The 27835-nt window shown below is 38.7% G+C and overlaps 1 protein-coding gene across 1 annotated transcript in view; it reads left to right on the top strand.

The window, feature by feature from the left end:
* DDX10 (DEAD-box helicase 10) overlaps positions 1-27835 on the top strand; it is a 163061-nt gene that overhangs the window by 102771 nt on the left and 32455 nt on the right. The window contains exon 16 of the mRNA XM_042839055.1: positions 6631-6687. Within this exon, the coding sequence (XP_042694989.1) occupies positions 6631-6687 (57 nt within the window). The remainder of the gene's footprint in view (positions 1-6630; positions 6688-27835) is intronic.

Here is a 27835-nt window from a genome sequence, read left to right as displayed (position 1 = left end):
GCACATCTGTGATTTAAAATCTGGGCAGAAACCAGGTTTTGGATAGGATGATGCCAGTATGTAAGAGATGCTGTGAAATTCTGAGCAGCTGTTTGTGCATTTTCTGTAGCACATTTGACTCTGAGTCTCTAAAATAACTCCTACTGAAGTAACAGTTGATAGTAAATACTAAAAAATGAAATCTGGTGCTGCTATCAACCAGCAAAACTTTATTAGCAAATGCAGCCAGAATCTTTTAGTCTGCAGAGTGACGTTGCTCTGAATCCCAGCCACTTCTGGAAGCCGTTGTGCTGGACACTGTGACCTCAGCTGTTGGAGTTAATAGATCAGTAGCTCTGAAGTGTAGCATCAGTAGGTAAAGGATCAGTTATTGCAAGTGCAGTATTAAAATTTTTGATCAAAACCTGCAGTTGATGAGCATTTAAGTTTTTTTTTTTTTAAAGATGAACAAACATACATTATATTATTATAATTACTGTTCTTTTTTTCTTCCTTTTCTGACTTAGTGAATAGTTTTTGTTTCAGCCCACAACTTTTATTTTTGTCCCATTGTCTCTCCCCCTGGCAGAGGGCAGTGAGCAGACAGCTGTGCAGTGCTGAGCTGCCAGCCAGGTTAAACTGCAGTGGTATGAAATGGTGCACAGATTGCCTTGAGTGAAACTGTTGCATGCCTGCAGCTAAGCAAGCAGTGAAGGTCAGTAAGGCTGGTAAAACTGCTGTACAACACCAAAACCAGGAGTTCGTTTCTTGTAAATCTGAGTACGAACATTGCAGGAATTCTTTCTAGACATGACAATAATCCCTATAGATTAAATATTGCAGACAAACCCCTTGACGAATTAAAATGAACTCTCAATTAACTGTAGGAAGAAGAGGGTCAAAAAAGAAGGGGTTCTCTGGGCAGAAAAAAATCCTGTAAGCTTTCAGAATTGCAGGAATGTTTTTAAAATATCTATCAAATATACATATATATCAATTATCTTTATGTATCAAGTACCTCAGCTGCTAAGCTGTGTTTATGTGAATCTTTCACTTATTGAGAGCTTCACCAAACACAAAGGGCTGCTATTAGTCATTAATTTTTTCACCTTGACCTGAAAACGTGGAACATGAGAGTTTTTCCTTTTAGTAAGTGTTGTCAGTATCTTGAGGGAAAAGTTAAAGGGCATGAGTGTCTGTTTGAAAGTCCAGTAGTGGGAGAGGAAACACGAGTGTGACAGAGTCACAGAGTTCAGCATGTAGCTTTTCTGTATGTTAGAAGTAGAAGCAAAGTGAGCTGTGGTTCTGCCTCGTTGTTAGGACAGAGCTGGTTCCTTTGCCCCTTCGAATGCAGAACAGGTGGAAGGGTTTTCACTAATGGCAACTCTTTCTTGTTTAGTTGAAAACCAGACGATGATGTGAAACTATGTGATGATGACTAAAGCTTTTCATTCTTGTGATCACTGAAATTACGGTCTGTCCTCATTAGCTAGATGTGTAACTGTGGGGAAAACTGATCATTTGCAGGAGAATTTTAAAAGCTGATCAGGAAGGTCTCTGAGCTGTGTAACACTATTTACGTTGGTTTCAATTGGATCTTGAAACAGCAGGAGAGTTCTGGAAGATATTGAGAACTACCATGAAGATACTTCTAAGGATAATAAATTAGTAATTTAGCTTGCAAGTAATCCACAGCAGGCTAATAGAATGACTGGCTTAAGGCTCCTTACTACAGAGTGAAATGAAAAGAGTATCAGTAAATAGCGAGGCTTTGTGGAAAGTAGGTGTAGTGAAATGTGTTTATGTGTGATTTTGTCAGAACAGAATTTGTTTTGGTAAATAAATCTATCAAATATATTGACATTTCTACAAGCTGTTCACTTGAGCATTTTGATTAATAAGTTAAATAAAATAAGATTAATGTAGCACAAATTAAATAGACCAAAATTTCAGCACTTGGAACTTTGCAAACCAGTGGCTCCTGATTCACAGTGGACTGTTTCAAGAATTTTTTTTAGTGAAGTGCAGGAAGGCTTTCTTGCTAAGTTGGGCTCAAGCAGAGAAAACTGCATTTTAAAATTGGTTTGTGAACATGTTTATAGGAATCATAGGATGGCTTGAATTGAAAAGCACCACAATCATCATCGAGTTTCAACCCCCTGCTATGTGCAGAATCACCAACCACCAGACCAGGCTGCCCGGAGCCACATCCAGCCTGGCCCTGAATGCCTCCAGGAATGGGGCATCCACAGCCTCCTTGGGCAAATAAGAATAAGAACTTTGGAGTGTAATCTGAGGACTGTGAGCTCTTTCTTCAGAGATGGATGCCTTAAGAAAGAAAGATATGGGTGATGTTCTGGTTGCCCAGGTCAGTGTGAACTATGGCAGTAGGATTTTGCTGGCATGATCTAAAGGAATCATTGAATGTACAAACAAAAATGAGAAATGTGGTTGGAAAGATAGTAAGATCTCATATAAATGCCTGTTCCTGGAATATTTGGGAAAATAGACATAAATACTGGGAGACATCTGGAGTTGCTTTTGTTTATCTTAGAAAAGAAAGCAGAGTTGGCATGATCGGGATGTATGTACATTGAGACCTGAATATGAGGTCCTTCTGCCAGTCAAGAGATGAAGAGGCTAAAAATCAAATATAAGTAGTTCAGTTCAGTGTAACAGCAGCTTCACTGAAATGTTTTTAAATTTGGAGTTCTTTTTAAACCAGGATAGGAATGTTACTGTAAGAGGTGATACAGTCCTACAGCCTGTGTTGCGGTAGCCGGGTGCATTGATCCCATCTCCTCTTCTACTTTCTTCTTTGTACTTCTCATTCCAGTCTCTGCACCTTTAAGATCTTTTTGTCTTTACTTTTCTTTAGAGACATACGTATATTGTGCTGTCTGGCATATTTCTGTTCTGTGGCATTATGTCAATCTTCTGCTTTCATAGCTGTCTTTGCAGTGCTCTTTGTAAATCTCTTAGAGCAGGAATTTCAACTGTATTGGCTTAAGCCTGTGGCTGTAGTTAAGACACTATCTAAAATTTCCTGTTCTACCCAATTTAAAAGCAGCTTTGTCCTGCTTTGTAATATCTAGTAGGTTATCTTCTAGCTCTGTATTCTCTTTTACTTTTTTGAAAGTAAAGTTTGAAAAGAATCAGTGTTTTAGCAGAAAAGTAAGAGAATAATGGTGACCCGAGTGAGCAAAGAATGCCCAACTAAAGCACGTAGAAAAAGGGACTGAGAGAAAGTGGAAAACCTCAGTAAAATCATTAGAAAGGTATAAATAAAAATGGTCAGAAATGAATACAAACTTGACGTGGAAGGGAATCATACAGACTCCCTCTGGATCACGGTAACATCCTGTCTTATTTCCCTTTTGTCTCTGCTGGTTTGCATTATGAAGAAACATTCACTGAATATTTCTAACTTTTTCCCCTTCCTTTGTCTTTCATAAAGATACCTAGCTCATATTTGAAAGGAAAAGCATTTACTGCTGTCTTTCATATTGCTGGAATTCAGGAGGAGCCAGATCTTCATTCTCTGTGCTTCTGTATATTCAAACAAAGCTGTGTTCATTCCAATGGAGTTATTTCATCTCTTTCTTTTTTAACCTTGGCCATTTACCAATCTGGGTGCTGTCTCATTCTGCTGCCTGTTCTTGTTTTAATTGGCAGAGGTGGTTGAGTGTAATTTGTATACAGTAAGTTGGTAGTAAAAGTTGCTGGGTTTTAATGGTAAAGATTGGGGATATTTGGAAGATGTTCTTAAAATCTAGAATCTGAAATCTGATATGACTTATACATATTGACTAATAAATGGTAAATCAGTTTGTAAATGTGGTAATAGTCCCTGGAAAATAGGAGTATGTAAACAATTCTCATATTAATATCTGAATAGCTGGATAAAAACTGACTTTTTGTTTTGTTACAAAATTGTTAATTTTGGTTCTACTCATTGCAGTGCTTTCAGACTCAGGTAAACATACATCATTAAGTTGGTTGAATAATGATAGCAAGCTTGCATATTTGTATATTTTGATAGATGTCAAATCACTTCTGGAAGATGACTTGAACAGTTGCTATTCCACTGTTCTGCAAACATGCAGTCTAAACTTCAAAACAGTTAATGACTAGCACCAAACTACTGGATGAAACACTTCTCCAAATACTGTTTTTTAGTATATATCCTAAGCCTGATTTTCTGGCACATTAACTATATGTAGGACCAAAGTGAATCAGTCCTCAGCACCTCCATTTTGAGGTCTTGGAAAACAAGATTCTTTTTTCAACATAAGTCTGCAATGCTTGGTTCATCTGTTTTGGCAGCTGAGGGCTGAGAGATGCAGTGGGCTTGTGCTTGGAGAACTCAGGTCTGGTCTGTTGCCAAGTAGACTAACAGTGTCCATACAGATGACATCTGGTCCCAGTGGCTTCTTTTGGCCCCTGTGATGCTGTTGTGGCTTTAAATAAAAATATTGACTGCTTTTCATGTTCTAAAAGAGATGAAACAATGAGAGCTGTGTTATGTTTAACTACGGTGAAGTCTTTTTTTTGTTTTTTATACCATGTGCTGAATGCAGTGGCATGTAGGTTTGGATGGATTGAGGTTTTGGTGTACAAAGGTGTCAGCTGCAGCACTGGAGAACTGTGTAAGGCAGAGATACACAAACCTCATTCAGTTTTTTCACTGCCTGCTTCTGGGAATGAACTTTTGATCTGTTCAGTTTTGATTTAGAGAAGAGAGGTTGATCTACACAGACTTTGAGAGTGCTTCAGTTGTTTGGGCAATCGGAAGAACAGAAAATGGCATGTACCACAAAGATGTCTCAAAAGAAATTGAATTCAGACAACAATTGAAAATCTTGGCAGTGTGTTCTAACTTTCTCAGCACCACATGTGTACCATACTACTTTCCCAAGCAGCTTTGGGTAGTACCTTCCTGTATGCTTTGGTAAAACTAGTGATAGTGTTGGAAAATTGAAACTGACTTGGCACTGGTATTATATGGCAGAGTAAGCTTTTGTCCATCTTCAGCAAAAGTACTGCAGTAGAATTACATGCCAGAGCATCAAGAGCACCAAAGGGAAGGTCTCTTGAGAACTAGTAGTGCAGCATTAAAGCACAGGAGAAGAGGATGAGTGCTGACCAAAAGAAACACAGGCCAGAGAGAGCTGAGTGCTCTGCATCAGTGTCCTTTACCATGCATGGTCTCTGGGCAGTTGTAGCTTCAATATGGGTGTGCTCCTGACCAGATCACCTTACTCATTAATTTTATGGTGTCTGCTCTTTAATTGCGATGATAAAGCACCAGAACTGCTGGAGTTTTCTCATCATATCCAAGAGTGATCTGAAATGTGTCTTCATGCTGTAACATGATTTTCAGCCTTTTCTGTGCCAACGTGTTGACCCAGAGCTGATATTAAAGGGGTGTCCTGTTTATGTGGACTTACATGCTGGTGCTAGGGACGGCTTATGTTGCTCAAAGGAACAAAGACAGATGCATCACATAAGCTTTTTTATGCTTGTGTAAAAAAGGTTGAATAACCAATTTTGTTGACGTTGCTAAGATGAGAGTTTATGGCCTCGTGCTGTGCCAAGGCTGGTTCGAGTTGGATATAAAGAAACATTTCTTCTCAGAAAGAGTGGTGAGGAATTGGAGCAGACTGCCCTGGGAGGTGGTGGAGTCACCATCTCTGGAGGTGTTAAAGAAGTATGTGAAAGTAACACTGAGGGATGTGGTTAGAGAGCATGGTGGGGTGGGTTGATTTTGGACTAAGTGGTCTTTCTCAACCTCAATGATTCTATAAGACAAATGGAAAATAGGGAATGGTGTCCTTTCCTAACTGGTGTAAGTGCCCTTACTTGAATTTCTGTCCTTACCTCATGAAATCGATAATTGAAAGGATGTTAAATTACAAAGACCTGACAGCAAATAAAATAATGTTTCAGTTGGTTTAAAAATAAACAAATCCCAGTAACAAAAAGAAGAGAGAAACAGGGTGATTAATGTCAGTTATGTTAAATATTTTGGCTGCTTCGGGATGTTGGAAATCTGGCTGGCAGCTTTGAATGAGTTTTATCATTGCTTTTTACTCATTTGCCTTTGGTGGAGGCAGCTTGATTTCATTATGGCTCCTGAATTGATGCAATTACTAACAAAAAGTCTTCAGTAACATTCAGTAACAAAAAGTAACATTTACTTAATAGTGGAGATAAGAAAGCTATTGAGAATATGTTATAGCTTTCAGTCTTCAGCAATTCTGAAGTAGGGAAAATTATTATTTTTGCTCGTTAAATAGATTGAGTTCCATGTTAAAACAGTGAGAAATTAGAAAACTTACCTTTTGGTGCAGTTTTTATCTGACCTGTTTTAGACAAGTACTAACTTCATCAAAATACTTAACTGTGTATTTCCTTCAAGAGTAGTGAGTTTCAGTGAATTTGAATCATTTTGATATCATTTAAGAGCAAGAATAAGAAATAATATCTCAAGCAGATCTTTTTGTATATAATTTTTCATCAATAATGTTTAGAATAGATTCCACCATTGCACTAAAAATATCTCGGCGTTTCCAATAAAATCTTAAGTTACTAGAAAAAAAACAGGCTGGGAATTTTGTTTAAAACTGTGGATCTTCTTATTTGTTTTAGGAGAAAAGGCTGAAAGAGAAAGCAGCGAGGAGAGAAGCCAGGAACAAGAATGCACGGGTAAGGATTTGTGTTTGGTTATGATCAAGCTAATGCTTGTGCTTTTCAAACTGTTATTTGATTACTGCATTTATTTCTTTAATAAGCGATGATTTGGTCAATGACTCCTTACAGGCTTTTTCTCCTTGCTTATCTTTTGTCATTCACCTACTGCGATGTGGTTATAATGACATTATGAAAAGATACTGAGTAGGGTTAGGAGGTTTGTATGTGTGTGTATCTATTAATAACATGGAAGCTTTTTGAAATTGCAGTTTCTTTATTCTGTACGTCAAGTGAGCTGCCATTTCAGCTGCAGTGCTGATGCCATTTTTTTCCCCTCTAAATACCTGAACATGTTGATAACCTGCTGCAGTACTGAAGGCAGTAAGGTTTTTGGTGAACTCACGTTTAGACTTGTTTCTGCTGAACCTCTTTCTTTAAGCTACAGGTGTTTACACTGAAGTTTATTCCTGCCTTTTGTTAGGCCCCAACCCTTTCCTATCCTTATTCATATACGTGTATTATTAATTTCCTTGTGGCTCTTCTAGTTTTTCATGTTGCATGTTTTGTGATGAACTGAGATTTCATTTAGCTGGAAAGAATATGGGTTGAGGAATATACATGGTATTTCTCATACTGCATCTCCTGTTTCCTATGCTACATGTGTTCCTATTCATTCTTGGCAGTTAGCAGAGATCTTACTCCCTTGAGAAAGTGGATAATGTTCTGTGTTTTCCATGATGACCAGGTGTTGGGAGATGGGAGTATAGGAAGACACTTCATACTGTAGTTCTGAAGTAAGCGCAGTTTAGGATGGAAGGCCTAGTTATAGGATTAATTCTGTCTTCAGAGATGGCAAGTTGTGAGAGCCTCTGATGTTGTGACCTCTCAGTGAAGCAGCAGCAGTTTTCTATGTGAAATTAACATGTGAATGTTTAGAGTGGCATAGTTTTAATGTATTGAGCAAGCGTGGTAGAAAAATTATGGAATTAATGATTAACAGACATCTGAATATAGTGAGAAAACACTGATCGGATCAGACTGTATCGCACTTGTAAATGCTTGGCTGTGTGTTCATTTCACCTTTTCTTGAGGTATAAAAAATCCCCCTGTGTCATATTACTCAGCAGCTGGAGAAATAAGGCCATTCTTCTCAGAGGGCTGTGCTTACTGATGTACTTCCCCTGTCCAAATTCTTTGCCAGTCAAATGAATCTCTCCTTAATGATAGGAAATGAAGAGTGGTCTATGTGTGCTCTGTGGGTGTGCACATGTGTACAGGGTGGTTTAAATACAGATTGGATAAGATGAAAACGTGTTTTGATGCACACTCCTCTCCTCTATGCAACCCTGGCATGCTGAATGCAGCCTGGCAGACTTGCTGTGAGAGTACCAGCAGTGTAAGCCTGTCGTTGCTTGGACTTCTTTTTACCTCTCAAGTGCTGAGCTTGCTCTGTGCAAGAGGAGGCAAAGCTCTGAAGCTTCACGTCATCCTCTGTGAAAACTGCTGACCTTTTTGTTTTGTTCAGAGGCTACTTTTGCCAGAACTCTGTGCAGTCGAATCCTGTCACTTTCTGTGGGACTCATTTGAAGGGAAGATGTTTCCATTGGGAGCAGCTGTGACAGCCTGGAGTTGGGCGTCTTATTTGTGGAGCAGCAGGTGTTAGATAAAGGTGGCAGTTTCAGGCTACTGGGCGTCTGAGGAATTAATTAACAACACTCCCTGCTTTACAGAAGCTTACAGATGAAGCTACAGTAGCTGAAGCTCTCCATAGTCTGTGTAGGATATGACTCAAGCAGCTCCTATGAGACATCCAGAGGAAAAAAAAAAAGGGAAATAGTAAAAGAGAGAAACTATTGAAACAGAAATGAGTTTAGCAAATGTATATTGCCTAAGTCAGGAGTTCAAAAACTTTCACGTTTTGACTATATGGCTTGTGACCCACTTACTCTGCCAGACACAATTCTTTAACAATTAATAGCATTTTCTCAAAAGAGAAAGCAATATGGAGAACCAAAAAGCAGCGAAGGTATTTTTAGCTACATATTAATGCAGTTCAACAGCTGGAGAAAGGGATTAGATCAACAGCTCAGAACAGCCAGTCACATCAAAGCAGCTGGGGTCATAATCTGTTGTTCCACTTCTACCCACTTTATTTCTGTTTGCTTTAACTGCTTCTCTCATAAGATAAGTTCTTTGGGTTATGGAGTCTTATTTATCATCTTTCAGTAGTATCCAGCCTACTGGGTCTGACCAAAACTCCTTTTTACTTTTCCACTCTAAACATTAACTAATAATTCATCAATTATGACTTTTGCTTCTCTTGTTTGGTGTGATTCCTGCCCCGTTGTCCTGCTGTTTCTTGTCCTGTTTTTATGACTGGGCATTTCTGGCTTTTTTTCTAGAATGAAATTGGAATCTATTTCTCCTGATGTCACAGGAGCCCACAGCAATTGCAAGGAACTTTTTACTCAGCCTTTGAGGCATGAGGGATAGGCTCTGCAAATGGGATTTAATAACCAAATTCTAGCATACTCTACTGAGTGTACTGGAACATGCAGTTAGATGTGTAGTTACTGGCAGTGTTATTTGACTCCACCTTGGATAAATCCTCACACAATAAATTAACTAAGTAAGAAGTGAGGGCTCTTAAAGGATGCTTTGGAGAAAGTATTTCTTGGAATTTATTACCGTTAATTGAATTTGAGTGTAAAAGGATGTGAAATCAGACAAAAGAGCTCTCTTCTTTTATTAAAGAGAAACTGGAGTCTTAGGTTGGGTTTTTTCACTGTTGGTTAGGAGAATTTGATGAGAATTTGATGCAGCATTTCAAGACTAAAAAAAAGCAAGTGATGCTGATAAAGTTGCTATCCTTGAGCCCTTTCACGAAGCAACATAATGTTTGTCTTGAAAGTGATCTGGATAAAATTTTGTAGTCACATTTTGATGTACAAGTAAATCAGGATGCAGAAGCAGAAACATGGATTGCTAGCCTCTGACCTGTGGCCTTGATGGCACAGTGTGTCTCTGAGCCCCAGCAGCAAAGGAGAGAAGTGAATCACTGGATGGCTTGTGTTAGACCTTAAAGATCACCCAATTCCAACCCCGTGCCATGGGCTGGTTGCCTCCTACCAGCTGAGAGCGTCCAGGGTTCCATCCAACCTGGCCTTGAGCTCCACCGGGGATGGGGCACCCACTGCTCTCCGGGCAGCCTGTGCTAGTGCCTCACCACCTTCTGAGTAAAGAATTTCTTCCTAACATGTAATCTGCATCTCCCTTCTTTTAGTTTAAAATTACTCCCCTATAGGGAAGTGACAGAGCAGCTCCATGGGCTGGCACTCATGGGCCCAGAAGTACCCTTCACTTCTAGGCTTCCCCTGACATTTAAAAGCTCTTTCTCTGCAAGCAGCTGTTGGGTGCATTGAAGCTAAACATTACTGTAGTTCTCACTGAGTTTACTGTATTGCTGTTTGAATGCCTCAGAGTGCTATTGATATGTTAACTTCCTCACTTCATAATTATTGCTTTTAAGAAAAATATTTTTGAAGGAAAGGCATTTTCCAGATGCAGCTGAATGCATCTGTGGGATGCAGGGCAGGGAGTAGATGGGGAGTCTCAGGGTAATATGGTGTTTCCAGCTCCTTCACTGATGTTCTTTGTGATCGTCAGCCAGCAACACCCAACATGATGCAAAATATGATAACTAGCCCTCTCCCCCCCAAAAGAGGGCATTAGCATCTGCTAGAAAGAGCTAGGACAGCATCTTCTAGCTGTGCCAGGAGGTAAAGCTTAGTCCTTACAGTTGAGTGAATCATTTCAGCCATTGGCAATCTTGAAGAAGTTAAAAAAGGGAAAGCATTTGTGTACAAGATGTTAAAGTAAAGCTACACAACTTAGCTGCCTTGCTCTATCTGTTGTCTTGAACTTATTAGCATGTTTTAAGAATTTACTCTGTGCATTGTACAAACTGTTTATTTTGAGATTGTCACCTGACTGAAAAGCAACTGTCTAGAATACCAGAAGTTGATTACCTCAAGATTTGTAAGGAAAATGTTGGCTGATTAAAACAGAGAGAAATCTACCCAGAGCACGCACTCCATAGTGGGAGGGTCTTCCTCTTTCAGAACAGATTGAGGGGGTCAAATAATTGTAATACAGTTGAGGATGGGGATTGTTATTAGGCAGGAAAACTGGTGTCTTTTTGCGTGTGTAATAAGATCTAGGTACTCAGAGTTCAGAGACACTTTTTTATATGAATTATTTCTTTCTGAGTGACTTCAGGGCATTGAAGGATCATCAGCAACATCAGAGTAATTATGCTTTAACTTTTCTCATGTCTTGTCTTTTTCCTCTGCTCTTCCTCCAACATGTTTTGCTGCTCCCCCAAGAGTTAGTATTCATATATCAGATTTTATATATTTTATTAAATACATCTTCATGTATTTTTTGTAGTTCACAATGGAGTTAGGAATCTTGGTTCTCAAGATTGAAGGGATGTGTGTGAGCGCATCTATAAAACACACCTGAGTGAGCAGGAGGCACATACTTGAAAGATAAAGCTATGACAAATTCAGACATGGATGTCTGTGTGTATCGCATCACTGCGAGATGCAATCCTTAGTGCAGCATTCTGTTTTCTGCTCCTTATGCCATGCTCTGTTGAGATTTAACCAGAAACGTACTGTAACACCCTGCTGTCTTTTCCTCCTGAGTGTACTCCAAGGGATTCGCGATAAACTGGCTGAACGTAGCTCAAGAAATCTTTGTGCCAGATAGCAAAGGGATAGAATTGGATCTCTTGAGAACCTGTTGTCAGTAACCCATTTGAAAAAATATAATCAAGATATGATGAAAATTCTGCATCCACTGTACATCATTCCTGCAGCTACTGGAAATGACTTCTGTTAACTCTCAGCTGTGCTTTTGCCTTGGTTTTCTTTTTCCTTGAAAATCTAGCCTGCAGCTACATTCTTTAGGTTGTAGACTCAGATTTGCTCTGGTTGTTTCAGTGTGGAAAGAGATGTATGGGAATTTGGTTCATGCTCCTTTTGAATAGTTTCCCAAATTCCTTTGATCGGTTTATTGGTATTGAGAAAGTCTTGTGGGACATCCTGCATCTCTGTGAGTCACTGGTTAACGGTACAGGTGCATTAATTGCCTCCCATGAACTGACTGTTCATTGCTTTAGCTCCCTGAGATTTCTGAAATTGGAGCAGGGTTTCTGGATACAATGCTATTGTGGTCAGGGGATCCAGTACTTGAAGGGGGAACGGCTGTTTACAAGGGTGGATAGTGATAGGACAGGGGGGAATGGTTTTAAATTGAGACAGAGGAGGTTAAGTTAGATACTAGGAGGAGGAAGTTTTTCACATGGAGGGTGGTGACACACTGGAACAGGTTGCCCAAGGAGGCTGTGGATGCCCCATCCCTGGAGGCATTCAAGGCCAGGCTGGATGTGGCTCTGGGCAGCCTGGTCTGCTGGTTGGTGACCCTGCACATAGCAGGGGGTTGAAACTCGATGATCATTGGGGTCCTTTTCAACCCAGTCCATTCTATGATTCTATATGATTCTACGTTAAGATACTGTGAACTTTATTTTACTCATAGAATACCTCAGGAGAGGATTATCATATCCCAGCAGAGCTTCAGGACAGTCTGTGTCTTATCACTGCTGTTCAGTAGCTCCAGAGGACTTGGTTGGTTCAGCTATAAAATCTTCCAGCATCACTTATGTGGAGAGTTTGCAACTGAAATGACCCTGAGAGTTCAATCCCTTTTAATAAGTCATTCTTAAAACAGTTTAATTAACCTCAGTGTTCCATGTTAACTCTCACGTTCTTTTTGCATATCTGAGAAACTGTAAGTAGCTCTGCTTATTATAATTTCTTGTTTGTGTTGTTTTGAATTTTCTTGACAAGCTTTGTGAATTAGCAGAGCAATTTGAATATCAACATTTTAATTACTGGTTTAGTAACTCTAAACTTTCTTAAACAGAATCCCAATTTCAGGTTGAAGTTGTTAAAAAGAAATGACTAATTGATACTGAACTGTCTGTGCTCTGAGACATTTTTAAAATCAACATATTCTACAATATTTAAGTTAGGATTTGAAAATGGCTATTGTATGCCTGTAAGAAAACTTTATCTGTGCTTTGTTTATTAAAAATAGCATGCTAATGATTCCAGTTAATATGGCACTTAAATTGCTTTAAGTAAAGCTGTAATAAGCCATGCTTTTTCTGCAATTAAAAATATCTATGATTAAATTAAAATTTCTGTGCTGTAGCTCTGAACATATAACAAGGAAGGATTCTTATGGATTGATTTGCCAATTCTGCACACTGCCATGAAGCTTTTCATTACAGCCATCAGCACATGGAGAATTTTAAATAGGTTCATAAGTGACCATTTATAATAATTGAACGTATCCATAGCAATTGAATTTTGTGAGTATGATATTCACAAAATGGTATGTAGTGACAGCCTGCTGCTCTGCACCCAGTTAACTGATGATTTAATGGTTACTGAAGAGATTTCCTCATAGTTTAGGGAAAAGCAAAGATTAGGGGGGTTGTGTCCTCTTATCCTTGAAGGTCTGCTGAAATAAGGTAGATGCACAATGTACTGAAACAAACGTGTTTTCATTTCAGTGTCTGACATACCTGTACCCTGTGCTTTCTTTTGTGTTTGCTTTCTGATTTATAGTAACAGAGGAAATGTTTTTTTCTTTAAGCTTCTTATTATTTGTTTATTTATTTAGAGTGGGGGTGGGGTTATGGTTCTGGAGATGAGTTTTGATGCAACATGTCAGTTTGAATTTGTGAGTACAAAGGAACAGGAGATGTGTCTCTTGGATCTGCAGTGATAGGGAATACAAAAGTTAGTGTCTTATTTCACTGTAAGTTACTTCCTTTAATATCTGTAGTAATAAGTAATACTAAAGAAATTTCTCCAGTATTAAAGCTTTGAGTTTACACTGTTTAATTGATTATTCTTAGAGGAACTTTTTATTTCTGAATTATCCATTTGTGTTTAATATAATTGAAATAGGATCCTTGGAACTATCCTAGACTTATGTTGACTACTGAGCTTCAGAATTTTCAACATGTTGAAGACTGAACATTTTTGTTTATTTCAGAACAACAATATTTTGGCATTGGAAAAAAATGAAGTATAGCTCGGGCTATTGAAATGGCAGGATTGTGAATTGAAATAAATGTGTTCTAGCACATACGCATTTCTCTCTTTCTTTTGAATCCTGTGGGTTTTCTTCTGGTTTACTAGGATTGCATAGTTAAATTTAACTCTTGGTAGCTTTAGAATTAAAGGAGCTTTGGCAGCATTCCATCTACGCTCTTGAATTAGGATCAGCAAATAACTGAGTAATTACTTGAGTCACTGTTTTGAGTTTCTTTCTGCTTTGCATAAAGGAAGTATTTATCATTCCACTCCCTCTTCTTCCTTCCCTTCTTGGGCCCATGGATGTCAGGAGCAGGATTCCCCCGTCATCTTCTTCCCTGCATGAGGTAGTATGTTGGAATACAGACAGAGTGATGAGAGCTCTATTCATCTTGTGCAGATGCCTTCCTGAGGCTAAAGATTGAATCCCAGCAGCTTAAGTGATATACATTTTTCCATTTGAATACACATTTCATAAATCTAGGCAATGTATTCGACTCAATAGGTGTATCTAGAAAAACAGTAAAAATGTAAGAAATGAGACAAGGACTTGTGTATTGAAGAGTGCAAACACACAGATTAAGAGGCAAAAACATTCTCACCCGAGCTTCGTATTTCCATTTCATCACTGATTAGATTTTTCATGCTAACTGCACAGCACCATGTTCTGTAAACTTAAATACGGGGAAGAAGAGTCGACTGGGACTTTCTGTATTTCTCTTCTGTATCTCTTTATTCCTCCCCTTTGATTAAAGAACTTTACAAGAAAATTGTGTAAGGTGCTGTGATCTCAGTTCATCAGTATGTAAGCCTTTAATTTTTCAGAATGCTGTCTTGCTAAGGTGACAAGTGTACAGTCTAAGAGAAACTAGCCACTTGGATATCATTTGGAATGTAAATTAATGCCATCTTCTCTTCTTGGCTTCCAAAATATATAGTTCAGTTTCATTCAGACTCATTAGGCACATCCTCAGCAGTCTCAGCTTGAGCAGAACACAAATGGTCACTTTATTCCTGCCTTGATCTTTCCAAGGAATAAGAAGAAAGCACACCAGTTTGTGTGTGGTAACCAGTATTTGAATTCTCCCCCATAAGGCACAGATTTTAAGCTTTTCTAGCATCTGCTATATTCTGTGCATGTTTTCAGCAACAGATCAACTGGTTGCTATTCTTCTTTGTGTCTCTGCACCATCCTTGGTGCCTTAACCAACACAGTACAGTCAAATAGCCAGGAACTGGTATTTTGGAGACCAAATTCTCTATGTCTACTCTCAGTCCAGAAGACATGGGTAACTCCAAACAGCGTAGATCTAGTGATCTAAGGCTTGCAACAGCTTTCTCACCAAGCTTTTATTTGTGAAACTCTTTTGTATTTATAAGGCTTTTTCAGAGAGGAATGCCATCTAGTGAGAATATATTCTGTTGTGAACAGCACATGTATACAGGTGCCTCAGTTGTGGCTCGATAAGTATTATGCAGATGGTTGAATTTCATAAATAAGCTGGATCAGAACCGTCCAGACCTTTATTTTGCATCTGGTATTAATCTGAGCCACTTCCCAGATTTCCCTATGTGTTTGAATATGTATATATTTTTAAAGCATAGGTTTTAAATGTTGGGATTCAGTTTTGCTGCTTATCCCAGGTACAAACTTTTTAAATATGAGTTAATTGGCTGATGAGCTGGGGTAATCAGATGTGTTTGGATTATGCTGACATCTTCATGCAGTAAGGAAGCATAATTTTAAATTAAGCAACTCTTCTTTCTCGGCATCACCCCTGTTTATATTCTCGGTTCGTGTTGCTTGCAGCATTGTACGTAGTCAGCTATAGCTACTCTCAGCAGTCGTAATTGCTACTAGTGATGAAAATTGATTCTTGCAATCAGAAAACCATTATCTGCATTCTGACTGATAAGACTGCAGTTGCCAATGTTTTAAAATTCTTGTGATGACTGTTTTCAGAATACTCCAGGGTTGTGTAGTCACTGAGATTCCAGCTGCTTTATGCTGAATTTTACATGAGCGTTAAAAGAAAAGGAAAAAAGCTTCTAATGACTCTCTCAATATATTTTTTTCTGACCATTTTTAAAGATTTGTGTTTTGTCAGATTCTTCTTTTCTTAGAGATACTAAATCTGTGGTAGTGCGATATTCAGTGCTTTAAAACAGGGTGTAGTATTTGCTGTAGCTGTTTGTTCCTTTATCAGCTGCATTCTTAAATCATGCTGTTATTAAAAGGCTCTTCACCAAGAGGGTGGCTGGCCGCTGGAGTAGTCTCCCCAAGGCAGTGATCACAGCCCCGAGCTGCCGGAGCTCAAAGGCATCTGGACAGTACTCTCAGACATAGGGGTTGACTTTTGGGTGGGCGCCTGCAGGGCTAGGTGGTTCTTATGGATCTCTGCCAACTTGGGTTATTCTTTTTCTGGAGATCATAGTAAATCCCACACAGCCTTCTTTTTGGAGGAGTCCATTAGGACTCCTGATGTCTTTGTCGGTTGACTCCAGATCTCCTTTGCAGTTTCTTTTCCTTGTGGCAAATCATAATTTTAATCTTCTCTCTTTCCTCCATTTAATATTTCCTTTCTCTTGTTTTTTTCCCCACTTCTTGATTTTTGTGTTTCCAGGACCCTTATCTTTTGCTGTTTCTTCATCTCTTTTCCTGTTTCAAAAGGAGGAGCTACATTCCATCTGCTGCTACCTCTGCTAGGTTACTTTCTGTGTTGTGGAAACTGGGAGCACAAACAAAGGAGGAACAGCAGGAAGAAAGACAATAGTATCATCTGGGAGCAATCTTCATAAATGTGCTTAGTATTTTTAGGGAAAGGGTGATGTTCATTCTATTTTTCGCCTTTCCTTTTTCTTTCTTTATGTAGCATCTCGTACTTCAAGGAAATGCATTCTGGCTGCATTCCATTGGGCTGAACCATTTGGTACTGTTGGGTTTTGCAGGGCCACCAGTCCTTTCTTCCAGGGAAAGCTGAAAGAGGCTGTGTCTCTCTTGCTCTTTGCACACATTTATGTTCTGGCAAGAAACCTTTTGCTAAAAGAGCATCAGTGAGAGTTCAGAGCTAATCACTCTTAAACTAAGAAAAGCCAGAATGAAAGTTGGCAGTGCTTGTCCCTTTCTGTATAAATCCAGTGATGCAGATTATAAGAGATGATTCAATGATTCTTTTCCTCCTCATCCTTCGTGCTGAGTCACATCTTTAGCTCAGAGCTTGTTTAGTGTGTACTGACTGGAGACTGTGCATTTTTTTCAGGAGTTTAGTATTTTCATTTGCTCATAGTGAGAATGCCATCCATTAGATAAATGGATTAAAAACCTTGAGACAAACAGTGTGTCCATATATATTATGAGCTGGACTGCTGCTAACAGCTAGCTTTCTTTCTGACATATATTGAGTTCTTGATTTTTGCATACCCTTAGGAGACCCTGTTGAGTCAGCACAGCCATTTGACTTATTTCACAGAAGACTCAGGTTTTGTTCTTTACTAATGTTTCTGTGGGGAAAAGAGCTGGATCCAGGAAATGGGAGTTCTCCTTTGGATGGGCAGTTGTGATACATAAATTATCTTTTATTAGATCTTTTATTTATCTATTACTATTTTTTCTTATTAGAACTGCTGGCGTGGAGTTATATGACACATATTGCTTTTAGAAAGTTTCTGTGGCAGGTACAAATCCATGGAGACTCAGAAACTGTGCTGTGCTGATCCCCTGCAGCTCAGAATGGATGTTATAGAAAAAGGTCCAGAAATGGTGCCTGAAATTCCCTGAGATCTGGAAATAGGTTTGTTTTGTGGTAACCACTTACACACACAGTCAATGGTAGTGATTTCTGTTTCATAGGTCGCAGCCTGCCTTGCTGGCATTTGCCTGCAGTCTCATTTCCTCTTTTCTTCTCTTGTCAGATTTTCTCAATTACAATCTGAGAATTGAGCGGTATCCACAATCATCTGTGAGATTTTTGTTCTTGCATTGTTTGAGGCTGGGAGCAACAGCTGGGACTGGGACCTTGTCATTAGAGGGCTTTGTGCTGCTTTTGGTCTTCTCTTGTGCAGGACTTTCTAAGCATTACTTGTGTGGCAGTTGATACTGAATGTAGGCAACGAGTCCTTTAAACTGATGCGAGTTGACCAGATGCCTTTCTGTCTGTGACATGAGAGAAGCAAGTCCCGTATCTTCAGAAATGGTTTGCTATGCTTTGGTAGCAACTGTGGTGGTGCACTGATACAGATCTTCAGCCTGTTTATGGAAAATACTTCCATATAGTTAGACCTGCCTTGTAGGCAGTTAGGCCAAGCAGACAGCTACCACTGATTTGCCACTGAGGAGAAGATTCTCAGTGTAATGCCAAAAGAGCATTTTTAATCCTTCTAATTGCTACATGATTTTCTGTACGTGGTTATGTGGATAGCAACATAGCAGTTTTATGAAGTACACCATAAATGTGTGATCTTCAGGTTACTGTTTATGAGGTACAGTATTTCAGTATATCAAAAATGACTTTTTCGAATGGACGTTCATAAACATGAATTGATTTCAAAATTCAATTCAGCAGCATGTAATTGGATTAGGCTTAGATTATACAAGTATATTGCTATCTTCATTCATGTAGGACAATTTGACAAAGCCTTGCAATTTTCAGCAAGAGGAATTGTGGGTGGACAAGGGAAGGTGTTTGTATAGTCACAGTCAACTTACATGTACATGATTTACATTAGCAGCTATTTGAGCTGAAAACTCAAAGATCTGTAGGCCTGATGTCAAATAGCAATCTCAAGCAGTCCATTTTATTTGATAATTCATGTGCTATCAAAGATGTCAAAAGTTATTAGCATTTTTTCATTTCCTTTCACCTGATACTTCAGCAGATCACATATCTGTGAGTGTAGTGCTTGCAGTACTTACCACTTCTTTCAAGCTATCGACTAACTTAGGAGATGCATACAGTTTATGAAATACATTCTTTCCAAGCACTTGAGCTTGTGTGGCAAACTTCTGTGTATAATACAAAAGGTAATCCCATTCTTTGATTAATATTATGCTACTCTGATTTGTTTTTTTTTAAATGCTGGCTGCTAAACTTGCAAGAACATGTGCACTGCTGCAGCCTGTTGAGTGGATTGACAATGGGTTTAAAACAAAAGAAAAAATAATTATATATTAAAATATACATTAATATATATATGTATATATGTATTTGCAGTTTATAGTAACATTGTAGATCATATTTAGACTGGATAATGAGAAAGTTGAAGGTGTATCCTGTAGGGGGCCTGCAGGAAAAGGAGGGGAGGGACTTTTTATAAGGGCATATAGTGACAGTACAAGAGGAAATGGTTTGAAACTGGAAGAGGGTAGATTTAGACTAGATATTAAGAAGAAATTGTTTACTGTGATGGTGGTGAGACATTGGAACAGGTTGCCCAGAGAGACCTGTGGATGCTCCCTCCCTGGAAGCATTCAAGGCCAGGCTGGTTGGGGCTGTGAGCAACCTGGTCTAGAGAGAGGTATCCCTGAATATAGTAGGATGAATTTTGAAACCAGATGGTCTTAAAGGTCCCTTCCAACCCAAACCATTCTGATTCTGTTTAAGAGTTGAATAAACAAGTGTAGGAAGGTATCAGTGCTTTGTAGCTGCTTAAATACTCCTGCTGTTTCACCTAACCAGCATCCACGAGGCACTGAAGCTGGAAAGATGTAATATGCATTTGTGAGAATGTTCCTATTTCATACCTTTTCTGTAAATACACAGTGTAGTTGCCATCATAGTCTAGGTCTGAAGGGCCACTGTGTAGCATTAGATGAACTGTTTTTGTGTTTTTGTGTTTTTGCTTTGTGCAGAGGTAAGCCTTTCTCACTCATACATCACCTTTATTCAGAAATGCTTTCTGTAGTTTGGCTGCATCAATTGGTTTGAGCAACAAAAGCTGTAAAAAAACAAAAAGCAGATTTAGACAACTTGCTGTCAGGTAGATGATGTAACAAGGGACAGCAGTCAAAATCTGTGACTTGGCAATTTCAGATTGGATTCTAGGAAAAGCTTGTTTACACAGAGAATAGTGCTGAACTCCACCAGGTTGCTCAGCCTAGCTGAACAGCTCTCTTAGAGATTTTCCAGGCTCAGATGTACCAAAACCTCAGCTGACCTAATTCAGTAATGGTGGTGATTGGATCGATTTGCATGGGAAATGGGCCTAGGGATCTCAAGAGATCTCTTTCCACCTACCTTTTCATCTCTTGCCTGAATAACACGCTCAGTCATTTGGTTCCTTTCTGCAATATCTCTACTTCTAGAGTTAGACCTTGGTGTTTCAGTCAGTAGGAGGTGAGCAGATAGCAGGCAGTAGCTAAATCTGGCACTGAAAAAATGACTGTGCCACCTGCTTGTTCCTGTAGAACTCATGTCTTAACACTACACTACTACATACATTATCTTCTTCCTTTAAATAGTTTTATTTTTCCCAGTTAAATTATGCGAAAGTTACGTAAAGGTCCCAGTTGACAGATGTAAAGCAAAGAAACAGCTGAAATTAGAAGAGGGAAAATCAGAAGCTGCTAAGCTGTCTGAGTGATCTTACCCGCAACAAATTTATGCTGAATTCCACCAGCTAGGTCCTCTCTGTTTATTGGGTCATACTGCAGCTCAGACAGAGTTCAAGGATATCATGAAGAAAAGAGAAAGAAGGTGTGTTAGAAAACATGCTTCTTTTTAACTTCATTAACGTTTCTCCAAAGTCATCATGTCTCTAAAGTTGGTTGATATGGTCATGGTGTTGGGGTTTGGTCCTTGGAGAAGGGAGGTGCACTCTTTGAGCCTTGAGGAAGAAAAATTATTTATGAACCTTGAAGCTTTTTCACTAACTTACCGTAAGCGTGCAAGTATATGATACAGTTGACTGCTAGAGAACGGACTTTTTACACCATATTCCTGCATCACAAAAAAGTCTTTTCTAGGAAATGTATTTTGGGGGAAATTCTGTCTGGTTTTCCCTTGCTGGTGACTGCATAATTCATTCATGCTGTGGAGAGGAAGGCTGGTTCCTGTACTTAATTGATCTTTTAAGGATTTGCTACAGGGACAAAGGTCAGGAATAAGCTTGAGGTTGTCCTTGGCAGCATATTGGCTTTCTTGTGTGAATGTGTTCATTCACGGAAAGACCAGATAGCCATTGCTCTGCTCAGAGACATCTGATTTGATTGCTGTGGAATGAAAGCACTCTCATGGGTCGTCAGTGAGGAATCTTTGCAAATCCGTGCTCTAGTTGACTCTGAAGTGGCTTCTAGTATCTCCGTTATTATGATTAGTAGTGACACTATCATAAAGCCATGTAGAAAATACCTAAATGTAGAAAAGACTGAGAAATTTACACAGATTGTATTGGTGACTGTTGATCCACCAGCTAAAAGACAAGTTCTATTAATCAACTCTCCTTAAAAAGAAGTGACATAATTCCTTATTACAAGTACATAAAAATAAAATTCTCCAGGTCCTAAAGAACATCTCCTGTATTGTTTATTCTGCTAAGCATTTGAAAGACAATTCCCTGTATAATTAATTGGGCATGGTCTTCAAAAAGAACCTTTGGTTGAAAAAGTTCATGGTTTTACAGATTGCTAATTGCACTGGACTGTCAGACACAGAGTGAATTAAACTCCTGGAAGACTTCTTAGTGGAAACACAGATGAATATTAAAGAGATAATATAGTCTGCATACGTAAAAAAATGTTTTTCTTTATTTTCCTGTGTTGCTGAGAACACTCACAGTAGCATCAAAATACTTCAGGCTTCTGACTGACTAGAAGATGAGAAGATTGACAAGACATCGCTGCACCTGTTGTTACTGACAGTTAAAGGAATGTTAGTACAAACAAATCATTGTGTAATGCGCGTCTCTGGTCTGCCTCAACAGGCAGCCATTGACTTAATGCACAGAGCTTCTGGTGGTGGTCTGAGACCATTGTGGGGTTTGGCCTCTTCTCCTATTTGACTAGCAATAGGACTGGAGGGAATGACCTCAAGTTGTGCCAGTGGAGGTTCAGGTTGGATAACAGGAAAAATTTCTTCTCCAAAAGTGTGGTCAGGTGCTGGAATGGGCTGCCCAGGGAGGTGATGGAACCACGAAGCCTAGAGGTGTTCAGTAAACATTTAGATGTACTGATGGACGTGGTTTAGTAGGGAAATATTGGTGGTAGGTAGATGGTTGGACTGTACGATCTTGGATGTCTTTTCCAACCTCGGTGATTCTGTCATTCTGTGTTCTTCCAGGCTTTCTTCATGATAAGATACTGGTATCAGTGGTACATCTGCATGCCTGTTGGGCTCCTACTAATTAACTGTTACAGACTGTGACAGTGGTAGATTCGAGCCCCATTGCTACTCTCTGTTGGTAGATTGTGCTTGGCAACTTTCAGAGAAAGGCCAAGTGAGGTTTCTAGCCAGGATGGGTTGTTGTAAGTGGGTTTTAGTTCCTTCTTTACACCTGTTACAGTGAGTCATGCAGATCATTCTGCTACTTGCTATCCCATTTTAAGGCTGCAGTTAAAATGTTAATCCTAAAAAATGACCTGTTCTCATAAACATTACATTTTTCTTTTGTGTCCGAAATGCTTTTGTGGTCTCTTGGTTTCACATATTCTGTTTTCTGGCTGCAATCTGACCAGTAGAATGTGGGGAGGAAGAGCACACTGTTTTCTGACTGGGTCGTGGCTGCAGGAGTTTTCCTACTTGATGAAGCCTGGAAGTATTCCAAAGAAGTGAAATGTTTTGTAGTTGCGTGTGATGTTTGAACAAAGATGATTTGGCCATAGTGAAAGTTAATTGTGTTGTAAACAGAGTTGTCCTGCAGTTTTATCCTTTTTTTAAAAAATGTTTATCAGCATGACGTCAAAAAAGTGAAGATCTTTTCAGTGTGAAAGGTGTTTGATACCATATCCAGAATACAAACAGGTGAATTATTTCAAACACACAGCAGGAAATTGAAACTGTCAAGCTCAGCATTGTTTTTTTAGCTTGATCTGTTGTCACTCTCGATTTCGAGTGGGATTTGTATATTGTCCTTCTGATACTGATCTCTAAAATTACCTTTGGTAGTGAGATGCCCGGCATCTTTGAAGTTGTCTTTATGTAATACCATCCTTTGACAGTGTCTTCACTTCTAAGATTAGGGATCACAGGCTCCATCCTGGTGTGAAATACCATTAAAACAGTTTTAAATAATTGAGCTAGTTACTCTGATTTGTGTCTTATTATCAAACAACATCACACAGGATCTTTTCAGTACATTTTACTTTTTTCCTGACTTTTAACAGCAGCTTGATTCACCCATAACCTTCACCTCTCACTGGAAATTCTTTCAGTCAGTGTTTGCATATCACTCTTTTAGATGGCTGTATAATGCTGAATGTGTCAGAAAAGGACATACTTGGTCTCTTTGCCCATCAGCCATTACAGCTACTTTTTTTTTTCTTTCTGGTTTTATAATAGTAAATGCATTTTAAGTGTATTTTTGAGCTAAGATATTGTCAACTGATAAACTGCAACACTAGTTGGTGGTAAACTATTTTCTGGTCTGTACCACCAATGCCCATCTCACTTGCTGGAGAAGCAGGAGATGTCCTGTATAATTCCAGTCATAATAAACAGGCCTTCAAACAGTTTTTCCACTGTAAGGAACTGCTAAATGAAGCAAGTCTGCTTTTAGCATAATATAAAGTATTTCTAGAACACTTGATGCTGGCCAATGTAAGTCTCATTTGAAAAAATGGTGCATGAGTCTTTGCAGATTGCATTTTTAAATTGTTTTATAGCTCTGAATTCTGGAATGCTATTTGTATGTGTCCCACCTAGATAGGCTAAAATACTTTACAATAATTTATCAACCTATTTAAGTACTGCAGACCTTTTGACTGTAGTACTGAGTGCTTCATGATCTGTTAATGCCATTTTCCTCATGGCAGTCTGTGATGAAGATTTACTTCTGTTCCACTCCTATGGGTCAAAAAAAGAGGAAGGTACTGCGTGTGTTCCTTGCACTTTGGTTGACTGGGCTGGAGCAGGGAGCTGAAACAGATTTTCCAAATGCTTGCTTACTTGTCAGTCCTTTTTCTCTGCTATCTGGGAGGATTCTTTTTAGAAGAAAATGTAAGGAAGGAATTAAAAAAAAAAAAAAAAAAAAAGCAACAAACCAAAACAAAGTATATGTTGTGATGATCATACAAGCATTTCATTTTATGTGTTACAAAGACTTGAGTGATGGTCAGTGACTGGCAGTGAAGTATTTTCTTTGGCAATGTGAAACAGAAAGCTCAGACCTCAGCCATCAAGTGAGGCTGAGCATGGCAGCTCTATGGCTCACATGCTTACACACTGCATGGAGCTGGAGCGCAGCAAGATGGTGCATTGCTTTTCCAGTTTTCTGTAGCAGTATGTAAAGCGTGGTAAGTGCCTAGCAGTAGGGCTATCAATGGAAATATCTGAGATTTCTCCTTTGTTCCAAGGATTCATTATTTAAAAAACATAGCAGTCTTATTTTCATAGTTCTATCTCGATGCTTTTAAAACCCACTTGGTGTAGAGTTAGACTGATTAATGTGTTGGTTTCTTTGTGTGTGTCATCTCATTCAGACTTGATCATAGAATCATGGTTTGAGTTGAAGGTGAACATTAAAGGTCATCTGGTCCAAATCCCCTGCAATGAGCAGGGACACTTACAGCTTGATCCTACATTTCAAATTGGTTTTGATGGCTCACTGCCTTTTTTAAACCTAAAACCACTGTGCTGGTTTGTGTTGTGGTGGAGAGAACTGGATGAAGTAGGAACAAACTTGGAATGCATTTTTAAATCCAGGAGGGACTGTAATGTGTTCAGTAATTGGTAATATGTCACTAATTCAGTAAGTGGTAGCAACACGTTCATTCTGGAGACCTCTCCAAAATGTAGGATGCATGGGAGCTCCATAATGCAAGATGTTTGTTTGAAGTTACCTGAAAATGTTGAGAGGATTTCCAGAAGATCAGGAGCAGTGCATTGCTGATAACACCATCTTGCCTTGGCAAGGCTGTCACTGGAAAAAAATGTTGATATATTAGGTAGAAAGTAATTAATGCAGTTCTTACCAAGGATGTTTCCCTGCTCAAGCAGTTAGAGTTGTATCAGAAAACTTCATTTGAAAGGATCATGATGAGATGTTCTCACTGGTTTTGCTTCTCTGGTCAGGTGTTTAAGTTAGAACTAAACAAAAAGCAAGTTGTTTGTATGCATTTTACATAGATATAATATAATAATAGTACATAATAGTAAATTATGTTAATTTTGTTTGTGACATCTTTCTGCCCTCTCTGACAGCTGAAGATAGGCTATACTGTGAGAATGCACCTCATGGGTACGTTTCGTTCTTGAGCTCAGGGTTTAACCGGTCACCAAAATATTTATTTATGTATTTTCCTCTGAGTCATTAGGATTAGAGATTTCTTTTTTGCCTTGCTCTGTGGTTAAAGGCAGAGTATCCTTTCAGAATTTATTTGAGTAAAAATGGAGTAGTTGGCTGCAATTGTGAGATACTGGATCCAGTGACCAAGACAGCCCTCTCCTATTCCTGCTTTACTTGTAGTTTTGGTGCTGTCTTAGATTTTGTGTTCAAACAGTTTAATTGCAGTCAAAGTTGTTACTTTGAAATTAAAAAATGCTAAAGGAGCACACGGTTGTGTTGAGTGTTCTTCTCTACTTCTGATCTCCAGAAGTGGTTACTGTCTTAAGGGGAATTCTCACTAGCTGAACTTATCCTAAGGGCAGTTGTTGTGGGAAGAGGTTCAGTGAATCAGATGATACTGAGGGTAGCAAATGAAAAGGAATTGAAACATGTCAAGAGATAAAGTGTCATAGTATTGTCTAAGTTGAAATACATTGCAAACATCCATCAGTATAGCAGCATTTCTGACATGGTATTGCTTGTAAATATTGCGAATGTTGTAGCTCTAGATGTAATGCTCACTGCTTGGCTGGTATCGAGTTGCAATAGAAAGCAGCCAGTTGTTTCAGTCACATTTTTTGTATTCAGTAATCTCGATTACATGTCACCATACTCAGAGAAGATGTTTAATCTGTTACTTTTGCTATTATATACACAATGAGAAAAAAATTGATTAATCTCATTTCTGGGTTAGTTTTGCATGTTGGTAGGTGATTTCTTCTTGATATTGAGAACTTGAATGCTCAGAAGGGATTTTTTCCCCTCATTTATTGTGACTTTGCCTGTTTGAATACAGCTCCAATTGAAAACAAAGCAAAACAATCAGGTCTGCAAAACAGTGCTTTGTTGAAATACAGGGGAAAAAGTAATTGTAAAGCAAGTGGCTTGATGCAAATGTGTTTGGAGGTGCTGCTATAGCCTCCAGCCATCCAAATGTCCTGAATAATTTTTGAATAAATTAAAGTACTTCTTGCAGATGTCCTAATGGCAGCTACATTAATCATAACTACGCTGAAAGAGTTGCAAGCTGGCAATGGTTTTTAATTTTTCTTCTAAATTTTTCTTCTTAAATGGAAAGTTTGTTGAAAAACCTGCTTGTAGCACAGTTCTTTGAATGTCTCAGCATTGTTCAGTTGCTCTTACATCACTGGTTCATATTGCTACCTCTTGGATGGGGCACAGTGGGCTCCCTGCAAGGGAGACTGGGACCCAACTCCTTCTGAGCAGGCGCTTTGCTGATAACGTGGTGGCTGACAGAACATTCAGGTTTCTTAAGAAAAAAGCAAAATCTTTTGCCAGCAAAATCAATGCAGAAATATGTGTTTGGGATTTTTTAAAATCCCTTTGGTAGTTGTGGTAGCTTGAGCTCTTGAGTGGCTTTGTTTATTTTTCGATGTGATAGAGTAGAAGGACTTCTGAATCATTAGTGTAATTAGTGGATAATTAATAGTAAACTATTGAGAAAGCTTAAAAACGGTGGGAATGGAATAATGACCTTACTTTAAGCTAAATATTAGAGGGAAGAAACATGAAGAACAAAACTGAAAATTTTAGAGCTTTGGGGAAGAGCTGAGGCTGATGTTTTTCCTGTGGCATTTTCAGTATCTTAATAAGTCAAGTTGTTAAAATGTGGAAAATTGTGAAAGAAGATTGTAGTACATCTTGATCTGGGTTTAGGCTGTTTTCTCCCACTGTCTCTGTCCTCTTCTTCTTGTTTCTGCTGTCATTTCTGCAGCCTGAAGTTAACTCTGCTGCTGCATTCGGATGCATTTGTAGAGACATCTGATTTTAAAATACTTTCTTTCATTTTCAGTACCAGGTGGGTTTTTTGTTTTTTTTGTTTTGTTTTGGTTTGGTTTGGTTTTTTGCTTTTAAATCACAGTGTGTTTAGTATAGAAGTCTTAGATGCAGCATAGACATTTAGACAGCTGAAAGAAACAGGACTCGGGTGTAATGTGCTTTCAGAGCCAAGCTAATGGTAGCATAGCCTGTCTCGAGAATTCCAGATGAGTTCAGTAATTTGAATGTATTGTTTTACTCCCACCTCCCAGGAAGGAAGCTGGAATGAAGAAAGTGACCTTGTGACTTTCGTAAATGAAGTGCATTTACTAGAAGCACGTCATGTGTTAGACTGTACACTGACTTCTAAGAATACAGCTAATTGTTTTCTTTAAACAGGTCAGTGTAAATATTATGTGCATGAAAGTAGCGCCTTTATTTTATAGTACTGGCCTATGTGTTTAGGAAAAAAAGTGCTAATTTGAACAGCTTGTGACGAATCAATGAGAAATTTCTTTGATCTTAAAGATGACCGCTAGTATTTGTTAAGTAACTGTGAATGGCTGCATATTCTGCTGATTAACATTTATAATTAGAATTTATTTTAAAAGCATATATCGATTGAGGTAATTTGCTAAGTACAGTTGAGCTTAGTGTTCATTTGGGCTTCATCCAAGCTAGGATTAAATGCAAGGCACTATAAATTACAATGGATTTTAAAATTTTACAGGCAG

The sequence above is a fragment of the Centrocercus urophasianus genome, unplaced genomic scaffold (assembly GCF_019232065.1).
Source record: "Centrocercus urophasianus isolate 14NV4802_14NV808 unplaced genomic scaffold, USGS_Curo_1.0 seq_9, whole genome shotgun sequence".
Taxonomy (NCBI): Eukaryota; Metazoa; Chordata; class Aves; order Galliformes; family Phasianidae; genus Centrocercus; species Centrocercus urophasianus.
Note: the sequence above shows the minus strand (reverse complement) of the source record. Positions and strands in the feature narration are given on the sequence as shown.